Source organism: Mya arenaria, chromosome 15, assembly GCF_026914265.1.
Source record: "Mya arenaria isolate MELC-2E11 chromosome 15, ASM2691426v1".
Classification (NCBI taxonomy): domain Eukaryota; kingdom Metazoa; phylum Mollusca; class Bivalvia; order Myida; family Myidae; genus Mya; species Mya arenaria.
This window is the reverse complement of record NC_069136.1, coordinates 11,282,472-11,294,407: the sequence shown is the minus strand read 5'-3', so window position 1 is coordinate 11,294,407 and position 11,936 is coordinate 11,282,472. Positions and strand designations below refer to the sequence as shown.

Sequence of the window (11,936 nt, the reverse complement as noted above, 5' to 3'; positions counted from 1 at the left end):
GGAGAATGACTTTAGTGAGAGAAATACTTAGATGGGGGGGAATGACTTAAGTGAGAGAAATACTTAGATTTTGGGATGACTTAAGTGAGAGAAATACTTAGATGGGAGAATGACTTAAGTGAGAGAAATACTTAGATTGGGGAATGACTTAAGTGAGAGAAATACTTAGATGGGGGAATGACTGAAGTGAGAGAAATACTTAGATGGGGGAATGACTTAAGTGAGAGAAATACTTAGATTGGGGAATGACCTAAGTGAGAGAAATACTTAGATGGGGGTATGACTGAAGTGAGAGAAATACTTAGATGGAGGGAATGACTTAAGTGAGAGAAATACTTAGATCGGGGATGACTTAAGAGAGAGAAATACTTAGATGGGGGAATGACTTAAGTGAGAGAAATACTTAGATGAGAGAATGATTTAAGTGACTACCACTTAAGATTGTAAAATACAATGTGTATGTTCTCACAATTACTTATGAATACGAACCCATGGCATATACTAAACCTGATATTTCTTCAAATGTGATGTATTACTATAACAGACAGACATCCCAGTTTTAAAGAAGACTCAAAAAGCAGACTATTTTGCTTTGCTTTGTTTTATCTTAATGCTGACATTCCAAAATTATTATCACATTTTAATATACAGGTCATAAATCTTTCTATAAAATGAACTGATATAAATATAATGCAGTAATTCTTTGTACAACAATCCCAATAAAACCTAATCTTTCTTAGATCTGACTATTTTTATATGTAACCCCTGATAATCTACTTTACTAAACAGTATTAAGATTATTGTAGTTTTATCATTAATAATATGGGAATGAAAACTTAATGAATGAGAAACGTAAACTTAGTGGATAAAAAGATTTAACAATATATAAACAGATCTTAAGTATTTTTTTGTATAGCAAGGACCAATATTGGCAAATCTTGAAAGAATTTCATTCTGTTATTTCAAAATGTTTAAAGGATAAAGAAGAGTTCATTGCCATCAATATTTCATAGAGATCTTTCACCACGTCATAAAAGGCCATACTTGAGGCATAAACTAGGTTAAATACTGTCTAAATAAGGTCGTGTTTGCTTGTTACTCTTACCTACAATATAAACACTGGTCTTACATGTGAAAACAATTCAGTCTGTCAATGCAATACTGGTTTTTAAACCAATCCCTGTTTGTAATCAATTACAGTAGTTTAGTTTAAACATTATATGTTTTACAACAATTGTGAAGAAAGCTTAGCTTATACTAAGTGACTCTCGTTGGTACGATGTTGCGCGTGAGTGTGGTCTTGTGTTGTGGGGGAAACCAGAGTACCCGGAGAAAACCCACTTGTCCGGCATGGTGACCACTAACCAAACTCACATGAGCCCAGGCCAGGAATCAAACTCGGGTCGCCTTGGTGAGAAGCGAATGTGCTAACCACTGCGCTAACCAGACAACCAATTACAGTAGTTTCTTGCAATGTTTTCGTTGTTGGTTTAAATTTAATTCCATTTTGTAAAATAGCCTATGTATTAAGCTTAATACTGTAATTAGCAAAATAAACATTCAACATTAGCAAAGTCTTTTTTCTTTTTAAATGGTCGCAAGTTTAAGGACCAGGGTCACCTCAGTGACACTTTGATGAGGGTGAAGCCCCCACCCCCACCCCACCCCCTCCGACACAACACCGATCCTGAGTAAGAAATATCATTCTCAAATTTTAAAGTCTCCTACCCATTTTGGAGCTCACAAAAAAATTGCATTTAAGTACATGTAGGCATTAGAGGCAAAATAAACCTGTTTTATTTAAGCAACCAGTCTAATGAAAGTTTATTGGCAGTACTAAACACCTCGATTTGTATAATTATATAGATCTCACTGCGTCATGTTTTACATGGTGAAATATTTTAACACAACCTTAATGTTAATAAAACAAATATATTTAAAAGCTGATCTTGAGCAGGGTTGAAATGAACGCATATTTCAGATGAAATACAATGTCTCGTTTCTTGGTCTCATTCAGCATTCTGAACTAATAAAAGATGAGTTCAACAAGTTTCTTTAGACTTGTCAATCAATAATTTTACAATCAATGAAACCTCATTTCTTTTCATTATACAATATGAAGTTCTTTTTCTCTAAGAACATACACAAACAAAACATGTTATATTTCTTAAAACTTTATTCAAGTTATTTTATTTTTCAACAACAATTGTTAAAATAAATCTGCTTCACACTAGGGGACATAACTTGATTTCAAAGCAAGTGAGCCCATATAGTAAGTAAATATTGCAACTTGTGAAATGATTTATAAGCAAGCTGCATATCGTACTCTGGAGTCAACATCATTATGGGCAGTTTTAAAATCAGCTTTATCCATGTTATTAAGAACCATTAACATTTTCTTTTCTTTATAACCCCCCCCCCAGACCAGCTTGAAAAAGGGTTGCTGGTTTCTAAAAATAAGTATTTAGAGGCTGCACAGTAGTTTATAGTTTTCTTCAAATATGATGTTCAGGGACATAAATAACTGGTTTTAACACTTATCTACTAGCCTCATGTTTGGAAAACAAATACTTGAAAACAATCAAAACTAACATTTGAAAAACATTGAATTTGTCAAAACTTTTTTCACAAATTAGTGCTTAAACAAAACTGAAGGAGTAAATTTAAGAATTGTTTAAAACCAATACAGTAAGGGAAGTAACTCTTAAAAAAGAAAGGTTGAAAACAAAAAGCCAGTTATCCTCCTTTCCACAGTAAATTCCTTCAAGGGGCATAACAACATAGTTCTAGTTTACAGTGATGGCAATTTCTGTACCCGTGTGTAGCGCCATTGACATTATGAATGTGTTCATGTTTATATCTCAGGAGTTTACCACTTTCATTTTCTTTCCAACCGGCAAAACAACTACATCAACTGCTCTGACATCAAGTATGTGACAATCCTTCGAAAAACAGACACTCAAAGAAGCAAGCTAAGACCTGTTCCTGAGATTGGATGCACAGCTGTCATTACCACACCATCCTACAGTTAGAGGCCTTCTGGGGCCAATCTAGACTGTGTAGCAAATCAGATTACAAATTCAAACACTGTTCTTTTCTTTGGTTAATCACGTTACAGTGTCGACCATGTTTTGGCAGATTAGAACCAACAGTGATTTTGTCAATCACAATGAAGCATTTATATGCTTCTAACTTGGCTGCAAAATATTTGTCAATCAGATTGCACAATGCACACTGTCTAAAACTATAACACTTTACTACCCAAAATTAGGCCAATCAGAATCAGTCTTCACTAAGATGGTTCCCTTCCTATCCACTGTGATATAGCATCCTTATTCCAGACCAGAGTTACAAGCAGGGCACCAGACAGAATCACCATGGGAACAAGCCGACGTCTGCTGTTGGAGGTGGGTGGGGGAGCGTGAATCAGGTCTGGTGGATCATAGTTGCCTTTTTCTAGCATCTGTGGATAGAAATCGTTAAATGACAAACGGAAAAAACAAGAGCAGATGAAGATGTTTGTCTGTCATTCTCAGTCCATCAAGGGACATACTCAATTATTGAAGCCAGAGTTATGGGCCTTGCTACACATGTGCATACAGTTGTTGGCAACATGTTTATTAAGTTTCATCTGAATATCTTGAGCAGTCAAGGCCAAGTTGAAGTTTTGTGTGACAACAGCAATGCTGCCAACGGTAATAGAATCAAAATTGACTTGTATCTGTGAACAATGATTTAAGCTAATACTTATTTTCATAATCTGAAGACAGTTAATGATATCCATCACTGTATTTCCCTAAAATATCTTAAAGCTGCACTCTCACAGATTGAATATTTTGACAATTTTTATTTTTTTGCCTTGGAACGAACCAATTTTTGCGAAAAATTCATGGAAACCAGTTATATAAGACTGCTGACAAAAAATAACATCGCAGATTTTTATATTTATGTTCAACATGAGCAGTCACAGACAGCTATATCCCCAGCCTCATGGGGGCATTTTTTGTAACGAAAGTCAATCAATGGTAAGGATAGTTTCTCAGGAACATAAGAAATGTGTAAAATTAAAAAAAGGCCAATAACTCTTTCAAAAAAGGTCAAATTGCAAAAGCCTGACAATATGTGCTGCGTCACTATATAGTCATAAACGTAAGAGGAGTTGCGAAGAAACCAATTTTAAATGTAAAATAAAGAAAGGGCAATAACTCTTTCAAAAATGGTCGAATCGCGAAAGCCAGACAATATGCACTGCGTCACTATACAGTCATCAATCTGTGAAAGTTTGGTAGAAATCACATGAAAAACGCAAGAGGAGTTGCGAAGAAACCAATTTTAAATGTAAAAAAAGGGCAATAACTCTTTCAAAAATGGCCGAATCGCGAAAGTCCGACAATAAGCGCTGCATCACTCAATAGTCATCAATCTGTGAAAGTTTGGTAGAAATCGCATGAAAAACTTAAGAGGAGTTACGAAGAAACCAATTTTAAATGTAAAACTAGAAACGACGCAATTCGACGAAACCAGGTTATTAATGATTGACAGAAGAACTTCAGCCTGTGTATGTTTTTCTATTTTTAGTAACAGTAACCTTGACCCTAGGGACCCCAAATGATATCCATTGAAAGGTAGCCATAAACTCTTCCTTTATACCAAGTTGTGTCAGGATATGTCAACCCTAACTTAAGTTATTCAGTTTCAACCATTTTTCTATTTCTAGTTACAGTGACCTTGACCTTGAATCTAGAGACCCCAACGCAATCCCATGAAAGGTATCCATAAACTCTTCCTTTATACCTGGATTGGTCAAGATATGTAGATCCTGTCTAAAATTATTCAGTTTCAACTGTATTTATATTTTTAGTAACAGTGACCTTGACCTTGAATCTAGGGACCCCAAAACGCAATCCCATGAAAGTATCCATAAACTCTTCCTATAGACCAAGTTTGGTCAAGATATGTCAACCCTAACTAAAGATATTCAGTTTGAACCATTTTTCTATTTTTAGTAACAGTGACCTTGACCCTAGGGACCCCAAATGCAATCCCATGAAAGGTATCCACAAACTCTTCCTATAGACCAAGTTTGGTCAAGATATGTCAACTCTAACTAAAGTTATTCAGTTTCAACTGTTTTTCTATTTTTAGTAATAGTGACCTTGACTTTGACCCTAGGGACCCCAAACACAATCCCATGAAAGGTATCTATAAATTCTTCCTGTACACCAAGTTTAGTCAAGATATGTCATCCCTAACTAAAGTTATTCAGTTTCAACTGTTTTTATATTTTTAGTAACAGTGACCTTGACCTTGACTCTAGAGACCCCAATCGCAATCCAATGAAAGGTACCCATGAACTCTTTCTATAGACCAAGTTTGGTCAAGATATGTCAACCCTTACTAAAGTTATTCAGTTTCAACTGTTTTTCTATTTTTTGTAACAGTGACCTTGACCTTGAACCTAGGGACCCCAAATGCAATCCCATGAAAGGTATCCACAAACTCTTTGTATAGACCAAGTTAAGTCAAGATATGTCATCCCTCATTAAAGTTATTCAGTTTCAACTGTTTTTAGTAACAGTGACCTTCACCTTGACTCTAGGGACCCCAAACGCAATCCCATGAAAGGTCTCCATAAACTCTTCCTATAGACCAAGTTTAGTCAAGATATGTCATCCCTAACTAAAGTTATTCAATTTCAACCATTTTTCTATTTTTAGTAACAGTGACCTTGACCCTAGGGACCCCAAACACAATCCCATGAAAGGTACCCATAAACACTTTCTATAGACCAAGTTTGGTCAAGATATGTCAACCCTTACTAAAGTTATTCAGTTTCATAGGTGAGTTGGACGCCACACGGCCGCCCGCCCGAACAACGACGTTCGCCATTCTATTAATAAGCAAAGGGCAATAACTCTTTCAAAAATGGTCAAATCGCAAAAGCCAGACAATATGCGCTGCTTTGCTTTATGGTCATCAATCTGTGAAAGTTTGGTAGAAATTGCATGAAAAACGTAAGAGGAGTTGCGAAGAAACCAATTTTAAATGTAAAATAAGCAACGGGCAATTACTCTTTCAAAAACGGTCAAATCAGGAAAGCCCAACAATATGCGCTGCTTCACTTTATGATAATCAATCTGTGAAAATTTGGTAGAAATCGCATGAAAAACGTAAGAGGAGTTGCGAAGAAACCAATTTTAAATATAAAATAAGCAAAGGGCAATAACTCTTTCAAAAATAGTCAAATCAGGAAAGCCAGACAATATGTGCTGCTTCACTTTATGATCATCAATCTGTGAAAGTTTGGTAGAAATCGCATGAAAAACGTAAGAGGAGTTGCGAAGAAATCAATTTTAAATGTTAAATAAGCAAAGGGCAATAACTCTTTCAAAAATGGTCAAATCGGGAAAGCCCGACAATATGCCCTGCTTAACTTTATGATCATCAATCTGTGAAAGTTTGGTAGAAATGTAAGAGGAGATGCAAAGCAATGAATGTGGGACGGACGGACGCACACACGCACGGAAGCGCGCCTACCATTACTATATCCCCTCCCCTTTTCAAGGCGGGGATAATAATTGATGTGTTATGCATTTTTATTAAAACTTTTAAGCCATAAAATATTAATTTTCAAACAGAAATATGAAAATCTGCGATCTGATCTTTGGTAAGCAATCTTATATCATTGGTTTGAACGGATATATATGCAAAAATTTGCTATTTCCAAGACAAAAAATAAACAAGAGGGCCAAGATAGCCCTATATCGTTCACCTCAGTAAAACTTTGTGCTATAGACTTGTTGATAATTAAAGGGCAATAACAGGGATTTGGCTTCTCTGATGTATGAAATTGTTACCTCGACAGTGTTAACAAGGTATTTCCATATTTGGGCTCTGTGACCTTGTTGTTGACCCCAGATGACCCATATTTAAACTTGAGCTAGAAATCATCAAAACAACCTTTCTGACAAATTTCCAGGATATTTGGGCTGAAAATGTTGTCTAGAGAGTGTTAACAAGGTATTTCCATATTTGGGCTCTGTGACCTAGTTTTTGACCTCAGATGACCCATATTCAAACTTGAGCTAGAAATCATCAAAACAACCTTTCTGACATATTTCCAGGATATTTGGGCTGAAAATGTTACCTCGAGAGTGTTAATAAGGTATTTCCATATTTGGGCTCTGTGACCTAGTTTTTGACCCCAGATGACCTATATTCGAACTTTAGCTAGAAATCATCAAAACAACCTTCTGACATATTTCAAGGATATTTGGGCTGAAAATGTTACCTCGAGAGTGTTAACAAGGTTTTTCCATATTTGGGCTCTGTGTCCTAGTTTTTGACCCCAGATGACCCATATTCGAACTTGAGCTAGAAATCATCGAAACAACCTTCTGACAAATTTCCAGGATATATGAGCTGAAAATGTTACCTCTAGAGTGTTAACAAGGTTTTTCCATATTTGGGCGCTGTGACCTAGTTTTTGACCCCAGATGACCCATATTCAAACTTGTATGAGTAATTACTAAGAAAAAAATCCTGACCAAGTTTCATGACAATTGAGGCAAAAATTTGAGCCCTAGAGTGTTAACAAACAAAGTGTGGACGGACGACAGCCGACGGCTAAGGTGAGCTAAAAAGTTGTAAAAATGGTAAATCTGTGAGAGTGCAGCTTTAACAATCTGAGCACATGTGCCTTTCTTATTCAATAATTGTTTCCAAAAGTTGCAAACTGAATAAATGAAAACACATTGTCGTGTAACTTCTGAATGTATATGACATTGTTACCATATTTATTCACTTTATACTGCTACAATGTGTCTCAAGTATGTAGCATTTAAATTTTAAATTTTACCCTATTCCTGGCATTCAATGATTTAAAACTCCATTTTGTAACAGCATCAAGATACATATGCCTATCATCTACAACTTACCTGTTCTAGTTGTAACTTTAGAGTTCCTAGTTGTGTCTGTAGTGACGTCAGGTTGTGTATTGTGTCAACTGTGTGCTTATGAAGCTGCTTTGGACCGGTGCCATCCTGGAGAGAAAAATACTCAAATTTTGAAAAATAAAAAAAACAAGAGCTGTTACAGGAGTGTGACAAATGCCCAAGATTTTGCCACGACAGACGGATAGTAATTGATTGATGAGTTCGAATTTCATCTTTGATGCAAGAGCATGAGCCCTATTCACACCAAACCTTCCAATGTTGCTGAACATTTCTCTGAAGTTTAATCAAATTCAAAGGAACTGAGTATGTTACAGCTGAGGGATGCTTCTACCCAACTGGTTCTAGAGGTAAGCAATGGTGGTGGAGATATACTTGGTGGTATAGTGGTGTTGGCCAAAGTTGTTGCCCCCTCCCAGCTGGTTCTGGAGGTATGCAATAGAGGTGGCGATATACTTGGTGTGTTTAGAAAATTGGCCACCATTGTTGCTCCCGTCCCCCATAACTGCACCCCTCCCTAGTGACTACAAACCTGGAGCTGCTCCAGTATTGCCGGGCTCCTGCTCAGCTGGTTCTGGAGGTAAGCCATGGTGGTGCAGATATACTTGATGTGTTTCGAGATGTTGGCTACCATTGCTAGGGCTTCCCCACAGCTGAAAACATACAAAAAACCTTATTATCAATGCCCAAAAAGCTGCTTTTTTGAAGGTGTAAATATGTATGAAAACGAATGACAACAGATACAGTAAAAGTATTCTACAAGAAATTTTAAAAGAAGACCCAGGTCCTCAAGTTCATGTGCTCAAATGCGTGATGTATATTATTATTTCTGTAGGTCCAACACTTATCTGCTTAGTACTTTGACAGACAGATTGTCAAAAAGATGGACCCACACCAGACAGATAGAGAAGTATCTTTATTCCAAAGTGAAATATTATTTTTATATAAAAATGTATTTAAAACATTCATATGAATGACTTCACATACCTGACTTGTTTGTTGTAGTGCATTGTTGGTAGACTAGCATTGTCCCAATCCTTCTTGTGAACGCTGTGTATTCCGTCCAGTATCTTCTTACGAATTCCAAGCTGACTTACACCAATCTGAGAAAAGTTCATAAGAGATAACTATTCTGGACTGCATGTACAGTATATTTGTGCAGGAGATGGGCCTAATTCATGCTTAGACGAAATCTCCCCAATAACCATAAACAACAAATAAGTTTCAAGGTATTTTGGCCATCTTTTCAAAAACTGTTGGAAGCATTAAATCCAGTGGATTCTGTTCTACACTTTTAGAGATGCTATGTGCATCTTGGATCAGTGATCCCTCAATCTGCAGGCAAACACTCTACTGCAGGCTACATGCATCTCTATGGGACCCAATTAGTGATCCCTCGATCTGCAGGCAAACACTCTACTGCAGGCTACGTGCATCTGGTGGGGACCCAATCAGTGATCCGTCAATCTGCAGGCAAACACTCTACTGCAGGCTACATGCATCTGGTGGGGACCCAAGGCAAACACTCTACTGCAGGCTACATGCATCTGGTGGGGACCCAATCAGTGATCCCTCAATCTGCAGGCAAACACTCTACTGCAGGCTACATGCATCTGGTGGGGACCCAATAAGTGATCCATCAATCTGCAGGCAAACACTCTACTGCAGGCTACATGCATCTGGTGGGGACCCAATCAGTGATCCATCCATCTGCAGGCAAACACTCTACTGCAGGCTACATGCATCTGGTGGGGACCCAATCAGTGATCCATCCATCTGCAGGCAAACACTCTACTGCAGGCTACATGCATCTGGCAGGGACCCAATCAGTGATCCATCAATCTGCAGGCAAACACTTTACTGCAGGCTACATGCATCTGGCGGGGACCCAATCAGTGATCCATCCATCTGCAGACAAACACTCTACTGCAGGCTACATGCATCTGTTGGGGACCCAATCAGTGATCCATCCATCTGCAGGCAAACACTCTACTGCAGGCTACATGCATCTGGCAGGGACCCAATCAGTGATCCCTCGATCTGCAGGCAAACACTTTACTGCAGGCTACATGCATCTGGTGGGGACCCAATCAGTGATCCATCCATCTGCAGGCAAACACACTACTGCAGGCTACATGCATCTGTTGGGGACCCAATCAGTGATCCATCCATCTGCAGGCAAACACTCTACTGCAGGCTACATGCATCTGGCAGGGACCCAATCAGTGATCCCTCGATCTGCAGGCAAACACTTTACTGCAGGCTACATGCATCTGGCGGGGACCCAATCAGTGATCCATCCATCTGCAGGCAAACACACTACTGCAGGCTACATGCATCTGTTGGGGACCCAATCAGTGATCCATCCATCTGCAGGCAAACACTCTACTGCAGGCTACATGCATCTGGCGGGGACCCAATCAGTGATCCCTCAATCTGCAGGCAAACACTCTATTGCAGGCTACATGCATCTGGTGGGGACCCAATCAGTGATCCATCAATCTGCAGGCAAACACTCTACTGCAGGCTACATGCATCTGGTGGGGACCCAATCAGTGATCCATCCATCTGCAGGCAAACACTCTACTGCAGGCTACATGCATCTGGTGGGGACCCAATCAGTGATCCATCCATCTGCAGGCAAACACTCTACTGCAGGCTACATGCATCTGGCAGGGACCCAATCAGTGATCCATCAATCTGCAGGCAAACACTTTACTGCAGGCTACATGCATCTGGCGGGGACCCAATCAGTGATCCATCCATCTGCAGGCAAACACTCTACTGCAGGCTACATGCATCTGTTGGGGACCCAATCAGTGATCCATCCATCTGCAGGCAAACACTCTACTGCAGGCTACATGCATCTGGCAGGGACCCAATCAGTGATCCCTCGATCTGCAGGCAAACACTTTACTGCAGGCTACATGCATCTGGTGGGGACCCAATCAGTGATCCATCCATCTGCAGGCAAACACACTACTGCAGGCTACATGCATCTGTTGGGGACCCAATCAGTGATCCATCCATCTGCAGGCAAACACTCTACTGCAGGCTACATGCATCTGGCAGGGACCCAATCAGTGATCCCTCGATCTGCAGGCAAACACTTTACTGCAGGCTACATGCATCTGGCGGGGACCCAATCAGTGATCCATCCATCTGCAGGCAAACACACTACTGCAGGCTACATGCATCTGTTGGGGACCCAATCAGTGATCCATCCATCTGCAGGCAAACACTCTACTGCAGGCTACATGCATCTGGCGGGGACCCAATCAGTGATCCATCCATCTGCAGGCAAACACTCTACTGCAGGCTACATGCATCTGGCGGGGACCCAATCAGTGATCCCTCGATCTGCAGGCAAACACTTTACTGCAGGCTACATGCATCTGGTGGGGACCCAATCAGTGATCCATCAATCTGCAGGCAAACACTCTACTGCAGGCTACATGCATCTGGTGGGGACCCAATCAGTGATCCATCCATCTGCAGGCAAACACTCTACTGCAGGCTACATGCATCTGGCGGGGACCCAATCAGTGATCCATCCATCTGCAGGCAAACACTCTACTGCAGGCTACATGCATCTGGTGGGGACCCAATCAGTGATCCCTCGATCTGCAGGCAAACACTCTACTGCAGGCTACATGCATCTGGCGGGGACCCAATCAGTGATCCATCCATCTGCAGGCAAACACTCTACTGCAGGCTACATGCATCTGGCGGGGACCCAATCAGTGATCCATCCATCTGCAGGCAAACACTCTACTGCAGGCTACATGCATCTGGCGGGGACCCAATCAGTGATCCCTCGATCTGCAGGCAAACACTCTACTGCAGGCTACATGCATCTGGTGGGGACCCAATCAGTGATCCCTCAATCTGCAGGCAAACACTCTACTGCAGGCTACATGCATCTGGTGGGGACCCAATCAGTGATCCATCCATCTGCAGGCAAACACTCTACTGCAGGCTACA

The 11,936-nt window shown here is 40.0% G+C and overlaps 1 protein-coding gene across 1 annotated transcript; it reads right to left on the bottom strand.

The window, feature by feature from the left end:
• Nucleotides 1-2,225: 2,225 nt before the first annotated feature.
• Nucleotides 2,226-9,097, bottom strand: LOC128220361 (uncharacterized). The gene is made up of 4 exons (XM_052928723.1): nt 8,940-9,097; nt 8,485-8,605; nt 7,938-8,042; nt 2,226-3,463 (listed from the first exon to the last, which is right to left on the bottom strand). The coding sequence occupies exons 1-4, from the start codon at nt 9,068-9,070 to the stop codon at nt 3,293-3,295; spliced, it is 528 nt and encodes a 175-aa protein (XP_052784683.1). The 5' UTR covers nt 9,071-9,097; the 3' UTR covers nt 2,226-3,292.
• Between the last annotated feature and the right edge of the window lie 2,839 nt (nt 9,098-11,936).